The sequence below is a fragment of the Megascapheus bottae genome, chromosome 17, assembly GCF_031878675.1.
Source record: "Megascapheus bottae isolate mThoBot1 chromosome 17, mThoBot2.hap1, whole genome shotgun sequence".
Lineage (NCBI taxonomy): Eukaryota > Metazoa > Chordata > Mammalia > Rodentia > Geomyidae > Megascapheus > Megascapheus bottae.
Window position 1 is genome coordinate 26,840,938 of NC_143525.1, and position 18,743 is coordinate 26,859,680.

The window sequence follows — 18,743 nt, forward strand, 5'->3', positions numbered from 1 at the left end:
GGAGGGTCGTGCCCAGCTCCTTCTCTCCTCACGGCTCTCCACATCGTGTCTGGTCCTCGTAACCGCTTTGTGGGAAACGGGGCGCCGGCGGTCGTGGGGGACCGGCGGGAACTTGTGTGGAGCTGATGAGGGGAGGGAAGCGCCTTCCCCGCGCCTTGCCTCTAACTTAGAGGGTGTCAAGGGAAAGAGGCTGCCCAGCGGTAAGAGCGCCTTTTGTTGCTAACCGTAGAGCGGCGCCCCCGGATCTAAGTGAGAGGAGGGGCTTAGGCCTCCGGTGCACGGATAGTCAGTCTTCCATTCCACATCTCCCTTCGTGATGCCACTTAACAGTGCAAACAGAAAGAAGGAAAGAAAGTGGCTTTTTTTTTTTTTTGGTGCGGGTCCTGGAGCTTGAACTCAAGGCCCCGGTACTGTCTCTGAGCTTTTGTGCTCAAGAATGGCGCTCCATCCCTCGAACCACACACAGCTCCACTTCTGGATTTTTGGTGGTTCCTTGGAGAGGAGTCTTACAGACTTCCCTGCCTCGGCTGGCTTGGAATCGTGATCCTCAGATCTCAGGGTCCTGAGTCGTTAGGATTAGAGGCGTGAGCCACCGGTGCCCGGCTACAGCGGCGTTTGGAAGTCGCCAGCCGCAGAGCGCGGCGCGGGAAAAGTTCCCGTCGCGGTCCCGTTGGGACTGACAGGTTGGCGGAAAGGACCTCGGCTCGCGGCGCGAAAGCCCCGCCCCCGGAAAGCGGCGCTCTGGAGGGAGGGGCCGGAAGCACTCCTCCGGGCCCGGAAGTAGTGCGGCCTGGGTGCACGTGAGCGGCGGCATGGCGGCTCACCGCTCCGGCCCGCTGAAACAGCAGAATAAGCCTCATAAAGGCGGGCGGCATCGGGGTCGAGGGTCGGCACAGCGAGATGGCAAAGGTGAGGAGACAGTAGAAGGCCCGTTTAACTGATAATAGCCGCTTTTCCTTGCGCCTGCGCGGTCACCGTCAGGCCTGGTACCGGGCAAAAGGCCCTTGGGGCTCGAGAGGGGGCCTCTTTGTTTATCTTCTGATCCAGGCACAACGGCCCTTTTTGATCTCCTCTGCAGGCCGTGTAGAAATGAAAATCCTGTGCAAGAAGGTGAAGAAAGAGCTGAGCAGAATCGACCAGAGGCACCGCGCCAGCCAACTCCGAAAGCAGAAGAAGGAGGCGGTGAGAAGAGTGGGGGTTGGGGAAATGGTGCGGGTTTACTACAAGTATACGAGGATAATGCTTTGAACTTGAAGGTGTGACTTCTGGGAAGGGCTGGAGATGGAAAATAACCTTAGAATACAAGTAGGGCCTACAGTAGTGGTCTAGATTTTATTGGGGGGGGGGGCGGGGAGTTCTGTTGTGGGGCTTGAACTCGGCCTGGGTGTTGTCTTTGAGCTCTTTAGCCCTAGGCTAGAGCTCTGTTACTTGGAGCCACAACTCCACTTCCACTTTTTGAGTGGGTTGATGGCTGATAAGAGCCTTAGGGGGACTTTTCTACCCTGGCTGACTTTGAACCTCTATCCTCAGATCTCAGCCTCCTGAGTAGCTCCCACCCAACTCTAGTCTAGCTTAAAGTATTCTTGGTTTAGTCTTAAGTGTCTGCAGGCTTCCTATCATACTTGGGGGCTTGTAGTAAAAAGGATGCTGGCCTGGCAGCCACTAGCTATACTGTTGGAAATGCAACATTGGAACAAAGTTTTCTGACCTTCTTGTTTCTTTTCTCAGGTGCTGGCAGAGAAAAGACATCTGGGCAGCAAGGAAGGGCCTCCTCATCAGGTGCTGGTGGTGCCTCTGCACAACAGCATTTCCCTGCTGGAAACATTGGGACTGCTTCAGGATGGAGACTTGGGAACAGTACACTTGAATGAATGGGGAGGCACTCACAGCTTTATGCTGCTGTGCCCACATTTGAAACATCGGTGGTTTTTCACATTTGCAAGGCCAGGTTAGAGCATATAATGTTCTTCTCTTAAATTTAAATAGTTAATTTTTTTTGCATTCTTTTTAAACTTTGGTGCTGAGAAACAAACCCAGAGTCTTGCAAGTGCTAAGCAAGTACCATACTGCTGGGTGTAGCCTGGCCTTGAACTGGTGACCTTTTGCTCTCAGCCTGCAGAGTGCTGGGCAATACTTGTTAAGTATAATGTGCTGTACCTCTTCTGTGTCTCTAGGGGATCTGCACACTGTGCTAGACATGGCTAAAGTGGCTGATACCATCCTGTTCCTCTTGGATCCACTAGAAGGCTGGGACAGCACTGGGGATTACTGCCTTTCCTGCCTCTTTGCACAAGGCCTTCCCACCTACAGTAAGTGAGTCGGAGTATTAGAGGCCAGGAAAGAAAATGAATTAGTGTTTACTGTACATCTATAGCTTTTCAGGCATTTGATTCAGGAATATATAAGATGGGTTGTATTCCTGGTAGAATATATATGCAAATGTTAAATTTGATCATTTATGAATTATCAGGTAAGTAGCTGACCTTTGTCAAGAAGAAGAATGAAATTTTGTTGGGACAGTCTTTCTCTTTTTTATGTGAGGTCGTGGGTCTTCAGCTCATGGCCAGGGATTTTTTTTTTTTTTTTTTTAAAGCTCAGGGCTTAGTGCTCTTATCACTGGAGCCATAGCTCCCCTTCAGCTTTTTTAGTTATTAAGTGGAGATAAGAGTCTCTTAGCCAGGCACAGTGGCTCATGCCTCTAATCCTAGGTACTCAGGAGGCTGAGATCTGAGGATCATGATTCAAAGCCAGCCCAAGGGCCAGGTAGAGTGCTTTCCTAGCATGCACAAGTACCCGGGTTCAATTCCTTGGTACCACATACATAGAAAAGCCAGGAGTGGTACTGTGGCTCAAGTGGCAGAGTGCTAGCCTTGAGAAAAAAGACTAAGGACAGTGCTCAAGCCTTGAGTTCAAGCCCCAGGATTGGCAAAAAAAAAAAAAAAGCCAGCCTGGGCACTAAAGTCCATGAGACTCTTTTTTTTTTTTTTTTGCCAGTCCTGGGCTTGAGCTCAGGGCCTGAGCACTGTCCTTGGACTTTCTCAAGGCTAGAGCTCTACCACTTGAGCCTCAGCACCACTTCCAGCTTTTTTCTATGTATGTGGTGCCGAGGAATCAAACCTGGGTCTTCATGCTTGCTAGGCAAGCACTTTAACCACTAGGCCAAACTCTCGGCCCTCCATGAGACTCTTATCTCTTACTAGTTATTAGAAAACAGGAAGTGGTGCTGTGGCTCAAGGGGTGGGGCGGTATCCTTAAGCTGAAGAGCTCAGGGACAGCACCCAGACCCAGAGTTCAAGCCCCACAGCTGACAGGAAAAAAGTTTTAGATTCTTTTCCTGCCAGGGCTGGCTTTGAAGTGCTATCCTCAGAGCTCAGTCTCTTGAGTAGCTAGGATTATGGACATGAGCCACCAGTACTGGCATCATTGTGACATTCCTTTTTTTCTTTTTTTTTTTGCCAGTCCTGGGCTTGATCTCTGGGCCTGAGCACTGTCCTTGGACTTTCTCAAGGCTAGAGCTCTACCCCTTGAGCCTCAGCATCACTTCTGGCTTTTTTTCTATGTATGTGGTACCGAGGAATTGAACCTGGGTCTTCATGCATGCTAGGCAAACACTTTAACCACTAGGCCAAACTCCCGGCCCCATTGTGACATTTCTTTAGGGTGGCTGAGGGTTGACTTCCTCAGTGATCTTTGGGATCACAATAGAACTGTTGGCTTGTTTGAACTGTAAGAGGATTTTCGTGTAATAAGGCAATGAATTACAAAGCCCTCTCTTTTGCTTTCAGCACTAGCTGTCCAGGGGGTTTCTGGCCTCCCACAGAAGAAACAAATAGATGCCAAAAAGAAGTTAAATAAAATAGTGGAGAAGCGCTTTCCTGATGACAAACTCCTTTTGTTAGACACTCAACAGGAGGCATGCATGCTGCTTAGACAGTTGGCTAACCAAAAGCAGCGACATCTTGCTTTTCGAGATCGACGGGCCTATCTGTTCGCCCATGCTGCTGATTTTGTTCCTAATGAAGAGAATCACTCTGTGGGCACCTTGAAAATCTCAGGTTATGTTCGTGGGAGGACTCTGAATGTAAATAGCTTGCTGCATATTGTTGGACATGGAGACTTTCAAATGAAACAGATAGATGCTCCCATGGATCCTTTCCCCTTAAAAACTAGAGTGAATAAGTCCCAGAAGGACTCAAGCATGGCAATGGAGGTGAGACTGATGCTTCCCCTCCCCCCCTTCAATGCTGGAGATCAAACCTAGAACCCTATGAATGAATGCTAGACAACCATTTTACCACTCAACCTATATGGTGGATTTATATGAAAGTTGGGACAGGATGAAAGTTTAAATCCAGATAAGGTAATCCATGTGCCAGACAGTTTGAAAAATAAGGCAATAGTCAATTACAAGTGTTTTTGTTTTTTTGCCAGTCCTGGCGCTTGAACTCAGGGCTTAGACACTGTCCTTGGACACATTTTGCTCAAGACTAGCACTCTGCTACTTTAGCCATAGTACCACTTCTGACTTTTTTGTGCATGCTAGGTGAGCACAGTACCACTAGGCTATGCTCTTGGCCCCTACAAGTATGTTTATAAAATTATATTTATCTTGTACTTTCTAGATATTCTGCAGTATGGTTTGGTTCTGGTTTTATAGACGGGGACATAGCATATAGTCATACCTCAAAGAACTTAGTTGGATTGCAGGGAAAGGGGGGAAAATACCAGTGAAGTAAAATTTGAGATAGGATATAGTTACCATATGGACCTACTGTAAAAGCTGAGGAATTAAACCGACAACCTACAAAGATTAAAAACCAGACAGATGTGGAGTAGGATGCGTATGACTTACAAGTTAAATGGGTGAAAGTGGAGAAAACAGCTTGATAGAATATAAGAAATAGATAAAGTAGGGATGAGACTATGAAAGACCTAAGAGCAAAGCAGAGGTGTAGAGTTAAGATGCCATTTGAAATGGAAATAGCCATTTGAAAAAAAAAAAAAACGGTATATTTTGATTTGTCTGCATGAAGACTGATACGCTAATTTTTTTCTTTTTTTGGTCGGCCATGGATTTGAACTCTGGACCTGGGCATTTTTCCTGAGCTCCTCGGGAAGCCTTTCCCCTTAGCCACAGCACCACTTAAGTACACTTTTTTTTTTTTTTTTTTTTTTTGGTGGATCATGGGGGCTTGAATGCTGGGCCTGGGTGCTGTCCCTGAGTTCTTCAGGTTGAAGCTACAGTTCTACCCCTTGAGCACAATACCACTTCTGGTTTTCTGGTGGTTAATTGGAGATAAGAGTCTCAGTGCCCAAGCTGGCTTTGAACCTCAGCCTCCAGAGTAGCTAGGATTATAGGTGTGAGCCACTATGCTCGGCTAAATACACTTTAATGTTTGACTAGCTACACCTGCTTTTGTTTTTAAGATTTGTGTTGAAGATGCTGCAACTAACATGGAAGAAGATCTGAAGGTCCTAATGAAGGCAGATCCAGCTAGACAGGAATCTTTGCTATCAGAGGTCATCCCAGATCCAATGGAAGGGGAGCAAACATGGCCCACTGAGGAGGAGCTGAATGAGGCAGATGGTTGGTAGTAGCAAACTTCTGTTACTCATCTGATCTGGAACTTGATTTTTGTCTGGTTATAGGGTAGCTGCACCCTATGTAGGGTGGAGTGGGATGAGAATAACATTGAAGTTCGGTCACTTCCCATATCCCCAAATGCTATAGATTGTACTAAGCATTGTTCCGTTTCTCTATATAGTGTTATTTTATAATGAAGAGATAAACAATCCTAGTTTGGGTTAGAAAGGTTAGTTTAGCTGTGTAGGGATTGCTAATTGTGAGACAGTGGAGTTAAATTTAGGTCTGCTCTACTCACCTGTCTACTAATGTCCTCATCTTGACAGCAGTGTCTGGCATCCTGTGGATGTAAAGAGGTGCATACTTTTTTGGGAGGTTTATAACTTGTTGCTTTTACAGATTTTGTGAAACAAAGTTCTAAAGTGGTAAAGAAGGTTCCCAAAGGAACATCCATTTATCAAGCTGAATGGATTTTGGATGAAGGTGAGGGAAGTGACGGGGAAGGAGATGAGTATGCCATGGAACAGGAGGATTTTGTGGAAGAAGACTCTCAGGTAAGGAAATGGATCATGAGACCGCTTAAGTATGCAGCACTCAGTACTAGGCAGGAAGCAATCTTGACATGGTAGCCAGTTTCTTAGTAATGACTGATGACAGGAAATGAGTGGTGGTTTTGTGTTTGCCACTCCTGGGGCTTGAACTCAGGGCCTGAGCACTGTCCTTGAGCTTTCTCAAGGCTAACACTCTACCACTTGAACCACAGAACCACTTCCAGCTTTGCCTTTGTATGTGGTACCAAGGAATTGAACCTCAGGCTTTGTACATGCTGGGCAAGCCAGTTGACTGGCTTTGGGGTAGAGATGGATGGGTTTCTTGGGAGACAACTGCAGTCCTTTTCCAGGTTGAGAGTGCTGAAGAGGAAGATGAAGAGGAATATGAAACAATGATGACCGGGGAGTCTGTGCGTGATGATCTATATGATGAGAAAGTAGATGAAGAGGCTGAGGAAAAAATGCTGGAGAAATACAAACAAGAAAGACTAGAAGAGATGTTTCCTGATGAAATGGATACCCCCCGTGATGTGGATGCTAGAATTCGGTTTGTCACATGTCTCAATTGAAACAATAGGTTTTTATTTTAAAACTCTAGTTTACCATGCCATCATAATACAAAGAAATTGTTCTTGCTGGAAGGATTAATATTTTATATCAGAAAAGGAAACTAATATATGATCTGTGGTAAAGACTAGTGTTATATGACCTTATTTGCTTTTTTAGTCATTATTGAAGCCTAAACTCAGGACCTGGATGCTGTCTCTGAGCTTCTTTTTCTACCTTTGAGTTCCTTCCTTCCTTCCTTCCTTCCTTCCTTCCTTCCTTCCTTCCTTCCTTCCTTTCTTTCTTTCTTTCTTTCTTTCTTTCTTTCTTTCTTTCTTTCTTTCTTTCTTTCTTTCTTTCTTTCTGTTGGTTGTTGGACTTGAACTATGGGCCTGGGCATTGTCCCTGAGCTCTTCAGCTCAAGGCTACTGTCCTACCCCTGGAGCCACAGTGCCATTTCCAGTTTTCCAGTGGATAATTGGAAATAAAGAGTCTCACGGCCTTTAGTGTCCAGGTGGCTTTGAACCAGCTGGCTTTGAACCTGAATCCTCAGATCTCAGCCTGCTGAGTAGCTAGAATTACTGGCGAGAGCCACCATGCCCCACATTACTTCTGACTTTCTGAGTAGTTTATTGGCGCTAAGGGTCTCCTGGACTTTCAGATCTCAGCCTCTTGAGTAGCTAGGATTACAGGCATGAGCCATTGATGCCCAGCGACACCCTCAGCTTTTTTGCTGGTTAATTGGAGATAGGATTTTCACAGATTTGCCTGTCCAGGTGGCTTTGAATCTTGATCCTCAGTTCTTAGCCTCCTGAGATGACAAGCATGGAGTACTATAACTGCCTAGCTGTTACAGGAGGTGAAGGATGGAGAAAAACTAGCAGAATCTTTCTACGGAAGCTAAAGTATAATGTTTGTAGATTTGGGAGAAATGTGGTAGGGTAGCAAAGTAAAGGCATAAAAGATGATCCTGTCTGCCCTGGATTGGAGTCTGAAGCCAGAGTTAATGTTGGATGTTAAAAGTGGTTAGGCTATTGAAGAGCTGGTTTGTCTGATTAAAGAGCCACTCCTTATCAGGCACCAGGATGCCGCTCTATATACTTTATCTCCAGGGAGAAGTTTGGGTTTAAACTTGAGTTTTCTGTTTTGAGAAGAGGTAAGGTTTATTTTGGTTATGCTATTGGATTTTTTTTGAGAATTTTCCAGTTGTTTTTCAGCTAAGGTCTCCTATTTTTGCCTTGGTTGGCCTCAGACAGCAATTCTACTGATGCCTCCATGCTGACCTTATTTTTTGTTATTACAAGGGTAGTCAGGGTGACAGGGTCTTATGAATTGATTTTGTTTGGGTTGGTCTTAAAATCACTTGACAGCACAGGATTCTTCTGATCTCCACTTTTGGAGAAGCTGTAATTACAGGCATTATCTGCCATGCCTGATTCTCTTTGGGGATTTTGTGCCAGTTAGGGCACAAAACTCAGGGCCTGGGCACTGTTCTTGAGCTTGTTTGCTCAAGGCTAGTGTTTCACTACTTGAGCCACAGCTCCACTTCTGTCTTTTTTGGTAATTAATTGGCGATAAAGAGTCTCATAGGTTTTCTGGCCTGATCTGAAAACATGATCCTCAAGTCTCAGCCTCCTGAGTAGCTAGGATTATAGGTATAAGCTATTGCACCTGACTTTTTTTTTTTTTCAGACTGGTTGTGCTTCATACCTCAGATTATCCTCCTACTTTCTGTCAGCACTGAGTGCTAGAATTACAGATATATTATTGTACTCAGATGTTTTTTTTTGGGGGGGGGGCAGGTTAGTGGGGGTAGGGCCTGGGACCTGAGCCTAAAACCTTTACAACTGAGCCATATCCCTATCAAACTATAGCCTTATATGGTGGTTTTTTTTTTTTTTCATTTATTTATTTTTTTTAGTTTGGTGCCTGTCTTTGGGCATTGTCCTTGAGGCTTTCTTATTCAAAGCTAGCCTCTACCACTTCTATAGCTTTCCTTCTGGCTTTTTAGTAGTTAAAGATTAGAGTTTCATGGACTTTTTGCTCTGGCTGGCTTTAAACCAAGATTCTTAGACCTTAGTCTCCTGAGTAGCTAGGATTTTAGGCATGAATTAATACCACCAAACTAATTTTTGCTTGGTTTTGTTTGCTAATACCAGGGCTTGATTCAGGGTCTGTTCTCACGTGCCTTTCTTATTCATGACTCCTGCCTGTCATTTGAGCTATGCCTTTAGTCTGGCATTGTGCTGGTTAATTGAAGATAGAGTCATGCAGGCTTTTCTGTCCTGACTGGCTTGAACCACAGTCCTCTAGGTCTTAGCCTAGGTTGAATAGGTAGGATTATAGGCATGAGTCATTTAGTGTCTGGCTACTTAGCTGTTTCAGAACTACTATGAATCTTATGTAGCACAAATAAAAATCTTACATATATTTGAAATTTCTTATATTCCAGCTTTCAGAAATACAGAGGCCTCAGGAGTTTCCGGACATCTCCATGGGATCCTAAGGAAAACCTTCCTCAAGATTATGCTCGCATTTTTCAGTTTCAGAACTTCACTAATACTAGGAAACGTATCTTTAAAGAAATTGAGGAAAATGAAGCTGAAGGAGCTGAGGTATCTATCTGCCTTCCTGTCCATCCTTGTAATTTGTGAGTGTTTGCAGTCATGTTCCCTGTTTTACTTCTTTCTCCCCCCTCCCTCCTTTTTTTTGTGGAGGAGGCCAAGATCAGGACTTGAATTATATATTTGCTGCTTTGGTGGCACCCTAACACCTGAGCCATACCTCCAACCCCTAAGGGTTTGTTTGTTTTTCCTTTTTCTGTTTTGCTTCTCTTAGCATGACAACGAGTATCTGCTTTAGTTTTGTGTTTGCCTGCAGTATCTGAATAGTTGAAGCATCTATGAGAAGACTTTCAGGGGGAAGGTTACTTTTATGTAGTTTAAGAGATTAATATTTAGAGAAAAGTTTTGTCATTATTGAGACTTTAGAGTAATCCTGTCATGTGTTTCCTGTTGGCAGGTTGGCTGGTATGTCACACTTCATGTCTCTGAAGTCCCTGTCTCAGTGTTTGACTACTTCAGACAAGGAACACCCTTGATTGCATTTTCTTTGCTCCCTCATGAACAGAAGGTAAATTAATACCTGTGGGAAATAGAGACACAACAATTCTAACTTATTCATGACATTTTGCTGATTGGGATATGAAGAGTATACCTTTGTGATTTAGCAATCAAAGAATCATAGAGAAGTCAATGATGGTTATACCCAGAATGTCTGAACCTGTCTGAAGCATCTCAGTGATGCAGTCTGGTGTGGTTCTGAGACTTCTCCAAGAAAAGTGTGTTTTTCAAATAAGAACAGCAATAAAAATAGTGTGCTAAGGTTTAAACCTCTTGTCTATACAACTAGTTGAGCACATTAGGGTTGGACAACTGCTTTGACCATTGGTTGGTGGTATAAGAGTTGAGGAAGAGGCTTGAAAGAATATGGTTTGAAGACTTTCGTGGATGGATGAGTAGAAAGGCACTGATTGTGGCAGAGTGGGAGAAGGAAACTAGTATATGAGCATTCTAATAATGCTAATGGCAATTATTGATGTAAAGGTTAATCTGTGTCATCATCCACACTCTACCATTAACTAGTACTTTCAGGTTTTAGACTAAATTTGATGTTTGCTTGCTTTTCTTTTTTCAGGTTAGGCTATTGTATTCCTAGATTAGAATCTTTTTTTTTTTTAACTTGGTCCTCAGATGTCAGTATTGAACATGGTGGTGAGTCGGAGTTCTGGCAACACTGAACCTGTGAAAGCCAAAGAGGAAATGATCTTCCATTGTGGATTCAGGCGCTTCCGAGCCTCACCTTTATTCTCTCAGCACACTTCAGGTCAGCAATGGGGAAGCCTTTAGGTTATCCTCCATCTTATTTTTCTTTTTGGAGACGGGGAGTGCAGAATACAAAGTTCCGGCTCTTGTTCTGGGTTTGATGTACTTTTAGTACTCTGACTTAGGAGTCAATGATGTTTTTATTCGTAATGTCTGAACCTGTCTGAGGCATCATAGTGATGCAGCTTCTATGGGATACTGAGGCTTCACTGTCATGAGTACTTGTATCCAACTAAATTTTTTTTTTTTTTTTGGTGGGTCATGGGATCTGAACTCAGCCTGGGTGCTATCCCTGAGCTCTTCAGATCAAGGCTACCACCTTACCCTTGAGCCAAGCCCCATTTCCCATTTTCTGGAGGTTAATTGGAGATAAAGTATCAGGTCCTTTTGTGCCCAGACTGACTTTGAACCTTGATCCTCAGATCTCAGCCTCCTGAGTAGCTAGGCTTGTCCAAGTAATTTTTGAATCAGTTGGTAGCTTTACCAAAAGGGTAAGTGTGGAAACTATGGTGTCTGGCATGACAGTGAGTAAAAGGGTGGTGACTTTTGTGACTTCCAGCTGGGTAAAGATCTGGTGAGATTCATTTAGAGAAAGGTAACCAGGGACACTTGTGGCAGAAGAAAGTCTATACATCACCATGCACATCACTGTAGCTCATTCAGCTTCAGCAGTGGCAAAAGGGAAACATGAAGGCAGCGTTGGTAGTCTGAATAGTTTTTATTCTCACCAGTCATGCTATCTAAACAAAAGACTTGATTTTTTTTATTGAATATTTTTCCTTTTCTCCGGTTTTAGTTATTAAGGTCAGGGGTCAGCAGACTAGTTTTTAGGACAGATTTGTCCCACTTGTTTTTGTAATGAAGGTTCATTGGAACATACTGTGCCATTTTAATTAATCTCCAGGTGTATATATTGTCTGCTGTTTCTGTGTTAAAGTAGCGGAACTAAATAGTTAAAACAATATCTTCGTGGCTTCAAAGACTAAAATATCTTATATTTAGGCCGAAGCATTGGTCAGTGCCTGCCCAGCATTAAGTGTTATCGTAGCAAAGGGTCTCAGCAAAGCATTGATTCCTAAATGAGGTAGGGTGTTAGGCATCAGAATCACCTGGAGAACTTTTTTTAGTTTGGTGCTGAAACTCAGAGCCTGGGTGTTGTTCCTGAGCTATTATACTCAAGGCTAACCACAGCTCCACTTCCTGGTTTATTATTATTATTGTCTTTATTTTTTTGTGGTTACTTGGATGGAAAGATTTCTTGGACTTTCCTGCCCAAGCTGACTTCTTAACTGCAATCCTTAAATCTTAGCCTCCTGAGTAGCTAGGATTATAGGCGTGAGCCACTGTGCCTGGCTTGGAGAAATTTTTGAACCCTAGATACAGTTGGAGCTCCAATTGATAGGACAGTTACATCTTTCAGTTGTATTGAGACAACTTTATTATTAAACTTTTTTATTATGTGCCCCAGGCTGGCTCTAAACACATTGTCTTGTCTCTACCTTCTAAGTCGTAGGATTATATACCACCATATGTATGTGGTACCGAGGAATCGACCTGGGTCTTCGTGCATGCTAGGCAAGCACTCTTACCACTAGGCCAAACTCCCAGCCCACATGCTGATAGTTTTTTAAAAATTTTGTGTTGGGGCCGGGAGTTTGGCCTAGTGGTAGAGTGCTTGCCTAGCATGCACGAAGACCTGGGTTCAATTCCTTGATTCCACATACATAGAAAAAAGCTGAAAGTGGTTTTGTGGCTTAAGTGTTAGAGCTCTAGCCTTGAGAAAGTCCAAGGACAGTGCTCAGGCCCTGAGTTCAAGCAAAAAAAAAAACAACAACAACAACAACAAAAAAAACCCAAAATATATATACACATATGTATGTATGTATGTATGTATGTATGTATGTATGTATGTATGTAGTAAAGCATTGCAGTTAGAAAAGAGCACTTGTGTGCTATACACAAGGCCCTCAGTTTAATACTCAACACTAAGGGAAGAGTTAACAATGATACAGCCCTTTCTGAATTATTGATGGTTTCTCAAAATATTTGTGATTTTTCTTTTTTAATTCTTATGGCAGCGGACAAACATAAATTTCAGAGGTTCCTAACTGCTGATGCGGCTGTAGTGGTAACAGTATATGCACCAATCACTTTTCCTCCTGCATCTGTGCTGCTTTTCAAGCAGAAAAGCAATGGTAAGTGGTGTTCACAATGCTGAAAAGGCCTGCAGTTCCTTGTAGCATTACTACTATATTCTTTGTTTAGATTTGAGGATCACATGGCATGGTTAACAGTAGTTTTTAAGATACATCAGAGCTGGGAATGTGACTTAGTGGTAGAGTGCTTGCTTAGCATACATGAAGCCCTAGGTTCTATTCTTCTGTACCACATAAACAGAAAAGGCTGGAAGAAGTGATACTATGGTTCAAGTGGTAGAGTGCTACCCTTAGCCTTGAGCAAAAGAAGCTCAGAGCTGGGCATGGTAGCTCACACCTGTAATCCTAACCACTCAGGAGGCTGAGATCTGAGGATTTCAGTTCAGAGCCAGCCCAGGCACTAAAGTCCTTGAGATTCTTCAGTTACCTATCAGAAAGCCGGAAGTGGGGCTGTGCCTCGGGTAGGGCAGTAGCCTTGAGCTGAAGAACTCAGGGACAACCCCCAGGCCCAGAATTCAAGTCCCAAGGACAGTGCTCAGGCCCTGAGTCTAAGCAAAAAAAAAGAAAACACACACACACACACTCAGAGATAGTACCCAGGCCCTGAGTTTAAGCCCCAGGACTACCCCCCCCCCCCAAAAAAAAAAAAGCCATCAGTCGTTGACTCATAGTGAGTCTAAGCTACTGATGAGAAACAGGGTGTTATGTATAGGTTTGGGGAATAGGCTCAGAAGCAATATCATTTAGTGGTCATTACTGTAGTTTTGGGAGGCTTATAGCATAGTGTATTACTTTTGTCCTGTGGATTAAAATAGTAAATGGAGATCGTGGTCTATAGACTCTTGAAGAACCTCTTTTCTGTCCCCTGCAGGAATGCACAGCCTTATTGCCACAGGACATCTGTTCTCGGTGGATCCAGATAGAATAGTTATCAAGAGAGTTGTTCTAAGTGGTCATCCTTTCAAAATTTTTACAAAGATGGCAGTAGTGCGTTATATGTTCTTCAATAGAGGTAACATAAAGGAAGAGGATGGGATTTCATTGTGTTTGTGATGGGTTTACATTTTGTTTCATCTTGGTATTCTATGTATTCTATTCTTAAGAGGATGTGCAGTGGTTTAAACCAGTGGAACTGAGAACAAAGTGGGGCCGAAGAGGACACATCAAGGAACCTTTAGGTGAGAATGTGAGATTTGGGGGGTGGGAAGTGGGAAACAGGGACAAAAACATGAGAAGGGGTATCTATGTGTGAGAAGTAATACACCTTTTTGTTGGTTGTGGGGCTTGAATTCTGGGCATGGGCACTGTCCCTGAACTCTTCAGCTTCAGACTACCCCGAGCCACAGGCCCACTTACAGTTTTCCAGTGAGTAATTGGAGATAAGAGTCTTAAGGACTTTTGTGCTTGGACTGGCTTTGAACCAAGATCCTCAGATCTCAGCCTCCTGAGTAGCTAGAATTACAGGTGTGAACCACTGTACCTGTCCTGGGCTTGGGCTCAAGACCTGAGCACTGTCCTTGGACTTTTCTCAAGACTTAGCACTCTACCACTTGAGCCTCAGCACCACTTCCAGCTTTTTTCAATGTATGTGGTACCGAGGAATCGAACCCGGGTCTTTGTGCATGCTAGACAAGCACTCTACCACTAGGCCAAACTCCCGGCCCTAAATTTTCTACTTTTGATATTACTAATTTGCCATAATCTTTCCAGGTACCCATGGCCACATGAAGTGCACTTTTGATGGGAAGCTTAAATCTCAGGACACAGTATTGATGAACCTCTATAAACGGGTATTCCCCAAATGGACTTATGATCCGTATGTACCAGAACCTGTATCTTGGGTGAAAAGTGAGACTTCTTCAACAGTACCTGAAGTGGACATAGAGTAATGGATTCACAAGAGTCTGATCGCTGCAGTGATGGAAGTCTGTAGGCTGTAATCAGGCAGTTTGTCACTGCTGTTTTAGCTTATTAGGCTGCTGCCCTGCTACAAAATTTATTTTGACCTTAAGTGTCTCATGTATGGAAAATTTTCTATTGCTAAACCAAAAAAGCCTATTAAATATTCCTGATATTTCTACTTTTTATTAGGGTTCTGAAAACTAAGAGGAAAAGATTGGAAACTTTTCATGTATTTGGAGACACTGAGTCCTACATCTTCCTTGCATAAATTAAACAGAAACAAACTGATACGGGGCTGGCCTTTCGGCCTCCTTCACCCAAGTAAGGGAGGCTAAGTCTACATTTCCACCACTGAGTACAATACAAATATTCTTTACTTCTGGAGACACTGTTTGAAAACTCTGAGAAAGCACGGCAGCTACTCCAACACCAGCAGTAGGTTCAATGAGAAGTTTCATTCTTTCCCATACCAGCTGGGTTGCAAACTGTTGGTAAAGAAGGGAGTAAGGATTAGTGCAACAGAAGAGAAGGCAATCTAGTAGTCTACAGATTCAAAAGCCAGATAAAGATACTACCCAGTCTGAATTTTCTTCCCTCTCTTTTACATGTGTGTGGTATTTGAGACTGGGGTTTGAATTTAGGATTTTTAATTTATTTTTTGCCAGTTCTGGATCTTGAACTCAGGCAGGGCCTTGGGCACTGTCCCTGACCTTTCTCAAGGATAGCACTCTACCAGTTGAACCACAGCACTTCCAGCTTTTTTGTGTGGGTAGTACCAAGGACTCAAACCCAGGGCTATGCATGCTAAGCAAGCACTATACCAGTACGCCAAACTCCCCCTTACCTTAATTTCATCCTCGGTGACAGTGAAGACATCATCCACAAGGTCCCTTATGATAGGCCAGGTGTTTAAGCCAATGCTAGATTTGACACCATCTGCTATAGTTTCTGGAGGGTGAAGATTGGGGGTCAGCTCCCCTTTCCGTTTGGACTGATAGCAGTCATCTGCATTCAAGGGTTCAGCAGCATATACCTTTACATTAGGTTTCAGAGCCTGGAAAGGAATACATGTCTGATAACTGGCTGTTGCCTGGACTGGCTGTTGAGAAGGACATATACTGCTGTAGGCTGTAGGCTGGTAAGATGGGTCTGTCTGGTTTTTTTGTTTTGTTTTGCTGTAAGGTTATCACAATGGCAGGTAAAGAGAAGCAATCCATCTATACTTTCAAGAGATGATGATTATGAAATTCATGGCATATGTCCTAATGCACTATGATGTAAATAAATATGTTCCTAAAGCATGTGGTTCTTGAGAAGCTGTTTTCTCACCTTAATTGTAATTGCAATTCCAGCAGCCATTCCTCCTCCCCCTACAGGTACCACAAGTGCATCCACCAAAGGAACCTGTGGTAAAATATAGAGATCAAGCCAGGCACAGTGGCTGTAATCCTAGCTGCTTAGGAGGCTGAGATCTGAGGATCAAGGTTCAAAACCAGCCCAGGCACTAAAGACCACAAGACTCTCATCTCCAATTAATCACTAGAAAATGGGGAGTGGAGCTGTGGCTCAAGGGGTAGGGTGGTAGCCTTGAGCTGACGAGGTCAGGGACAGTGCTCTAGGCCTAGAGTTTCAAGACCCATGACCCACAAACTAAATAAGTAAAGATCAGTAAGCAGTTTTGTATTTACATATAAAATAATTGAATTTTTAGATAAACTAGCAGTAAGTAAACTGGAAGAGTTCATTAGGTTGTTTTACCTGATTGAGCACTTCCAGGGCGATTGTCCCTTGCCCAGCTATCACGGCAGGCTCCTGGTTAGGGTGTACCATGATACCTTCTGTTTCTTCCAGGAGTCTTTCTGTAACCTTTTCTCTGGACTGAAACAGTACATTAGTTTACTTGACTTGAATTTAACCCAAAACAATTGACTTAGGGCTTTTGGGGTGAGGTTGGTCATGGAGCTTGTTTGGGCTTGGGTACTATTCTTGAGCTCTTTTAAGGCTAGCACTTTGAGCCACAGCTCTATTTCTGGTTTTTGAGTAGTTAATTGGAGATTAAAGATTCTTTTGGGGACTTTTATGCCTGAGCTGAGGATCCTCAGATTTCAGCCTCCTGAGTGGCTGGTATTACAGGCATGAGCCACTAGTGTTGACATTTGATTTAGTATTGCACTCTCATTGACTCTTTACTGTTTTTCAGTGGGGATAATTATAGCAGTGAGCAGAACACCCTTCTTCAAGAGTTATATTCTTTGTTTTGTTGGTCCTGGGGCTTGAACTCAGTAGCTGGGTGCTATCCCTGAGCTTCTTTTGCTCAAAGTTAGCACTCTACTGCTTCAGCCATAGTGCCACTTCTGGCACTTTCTGTTACATTGTACTGAGGAATCAAACCCAGGGCTTTATACATTCTAGGGAAACAGTGCTACCATTTTCTGAGATGAGAAAGTCTGGAAAAGGGGAATCACTGGAGAGTAAGATTAGAGTTTGGTGCTAGATATTTACTCTGAGATGCCTCATAAGAATCCATGTGGGGCTGGGAATGTGGCTAAGTGATAGAATGCTTGTCTAGCATACATGAAGCTCTGGATTTGACTCCTCAGCACATAAACAGAAAAAAAACAAAAAACCAGAAGTCTTGAGCAAAAGAAGCTCAGGGACAGTGCACAGGACCTGAGTTCAAACCCCAGATCTGGAATTAAAGCAACAAGACATCCAAATACAAAAGTCTGCTAGCTGTTGAATTCAAGTCTGAAATTAAGGGTTGAATCCTAGCTACTCAGCCTCCTGAGGATTGAGGTTTGTAACCAGACTGGTAAGACAAATCTGAGAGACTTGTATCTTCAGCTAACTGGCAGCAAAAAACCCTGTTTTTTTTGTGTTGGTGAAATGAGGTTGTTGAGGTGCTTATTACCTCATCGCTATGTTCACTGTATACTATAGAGGCTCCATAAGCTTGTATTGCCATTTTTTTACAGTTAGGAGCTGTTTGGGGCACCACGATATAAGCAGGAATCCCTGGGAAGAGAAAAGTAATTTTTTTGTTAGTACTACTCAGAATTTAGGATACATTATTTTCATTTTGCTGTAATTACATGAGGATTCCTTGTCCATAAGATACAGAATATCTTGCTCTAATGGTCTTACCCAGTACCTGAAAGTAAATCAAGTACCTTCCAGTTTGGCAGCATAGGTGAGAGCCTGACCATGGTTTCCACTGCTGTGTGTAACAACAGCCTTGGGCTTCCCCTCTAAAGTGGATGAAGTTAAGACTCTGATAGCATTAAGGGCACCACGAATCTGGAAAAGAAGGATGGTACATAGTTGCATGTCGCTGACCAATAGGGTTGTATTCTAAGGAAAGCACCCGAAGGTGGTTGTAGAAGCAAACTGAGCCTGTTCTACACCCGTGGCAAACAGTATGTCTGTCTGCTCTCAGGCTACCAACCTGGACAGCTTGGTGGCTATCAAACAGAACAAGAGGCGAAAGAACAGTGAAAATGAGATTAAAGGTAAAACAATTATACATTTAAGTAGGATATTTACCATGAGTGTGGCTTATAGAACTGGAAATTGCTTTTACTGGCCAATGATGAGTCTGATATTATGAACTACTTTGTATTTTTTTTTTGCCAGTGCTGGGCTTGAGCTCAGGGCCTGAGCACTGTCCTTGGACTTTCTCAAGGCTAGAACTCTACCACTTGAGCCTCAGCACCACTTCTGGCTTTTTTCTATGTATGTGGTACCAAGGAATTGAACCTGGGTCTTCATGCATGCTAGGCAAGCACTCTACCAGGAAGCCAAACTCCTGGTCTTTCCTCCTTTTTATGAATTTTTTTTGAGGGGGGGGGGTTGGGACTCAGGGCCTGGGCACTGTCCGTGTACGTGATACAGAGGAATCAAACCCAGGGCTTTGTGCATGGTAGGCAAGCACTCTACCATTAGGCCATGCTCCTGGCCCAACTTTGTGAATTTTTTACCTGAAAAAATTCTTTAGGCCAGAAGTTTGGCCTAGTGGTAGACCCAGGTTCAATTCCTCAGTACCACATACACAGCAAAAGCTGGAAGTGGTGCTGTGGCTCAAGTGGTAGAGTACTAAAAGCCCAAGCACAGTGCCCAGGCC

General features: G+C 43.6%; 2 protein-coding genes and 2 non-coding genes across 8 annotated transcripts in view; 3 read left to right on the forward strand and 1 right to left on the reverse strand.

Annotated features, from left to right (window-relative positions):
* On the forward strand, positions 1-15,924 carry Tsr1 (TSR1 ribosome maturation factor). Its single transcript, XM_090350426.1, has 15 exons — positions 1-909; positions 1,079-1,182; positions 1,729-1,948; positions 2,175-2,309; positions 3,786-4,210; positions 5,428-5,587; positions 5,984-6,138; positions 6,486-6,682; positions 9,134-9,296; positions 9,703-9,813; positions 10,434-10,566; positions 12,644-12,760; positions 13,593-13,733; positions 13,825-13,899; positions 14,432-15,924. The coding sequence occupies exons 1-15, from the start codon at positions 813-815 to the stop codon at positions 14,608-14,610; spliced, it is 2,412 nt and encodes an 803-aa protein (XP_090206552.1). The 5' UTR covers positions 1-812; the 3' UTR covers positions 14,611-15,924.
* LOC150051473 (small nucleolar RNA SNORD91 family) lies at positions 9,925-10,018 on the forward strand. The gene has a single exon (XR_016538509.1). It is a non-coding gene; the product is annotated as a small nucleolar RNA SNORD91 family (small nucleolar RNA).
* On the forward strand, positions 10,686-10,780 carry LOC150051474 (small nucleolar RNA SNORD91 family). Its single transcript, XR_016538510.1, has one exon. It is a non-coding gene; the product is annotated as a small nucleolar RNA SNORD91 family (small nucleolar RNA).
* Positions 14,893-18,743, reverse strand: part of Srr (serine racemase) — a 17,925-nt gene continuing 14,074 nt past the window's right edge. For 4 of the 5 annotated variants that reach the window (XM_090350434.1, XM_090350435.1, XM_090350433.1 and 1 more), the window contains 6 exons: positions 17,794-17,920; positions 17,535-17,638; positions 16,382-16,501; positions 15,953-16,027; positions 15,468-15,677; positions 14,893-15,108 (listed from right to left, as the gene is read on the reverse strand). In XM_090350434.1, coding sequence (XP_090206560.1) covers positions 14,893-15,108; positions 15,468-15,677; positions 15,953-16,027; positions 16,382-16,501; positions 17,535-17,638; positions 17,794-17,920 — 852 coding nt within the window. The remainder of the gene's footprint in view (positions 15,109-15,467; positions 15,678-15,952; positions 16,028-16,381; positions 16,502-17,534; positions 17,639-17,793; positions 17,921-18,743) is intronic. The other variant, XM_090350436.1, reaches the window with a different exon arrangement.

Coding starts and splice junctions, on each gene's coding strand:
- Tsr1 (XM_090350426.1), top strand. CDS start 813: ATGGCGGCTCACCGCTCCGGCCCGCTGAAACAGCAGAATAAGCCTCAT. Junction 910..1,078: donor GGCACAGCGAGATGGCAAAG/GTGAGGAGACAG, acceptor TCTCCTCTGCAG/GCCGTGTAGAAATGAAAATC. Junction 4,211..5,427: donor ACTCAAGCATGGCAATGGAG/GTGAGACTGATG, acceptor TTTGTTTTTAAG/ATTTGTGTTGAAGATGCTGC.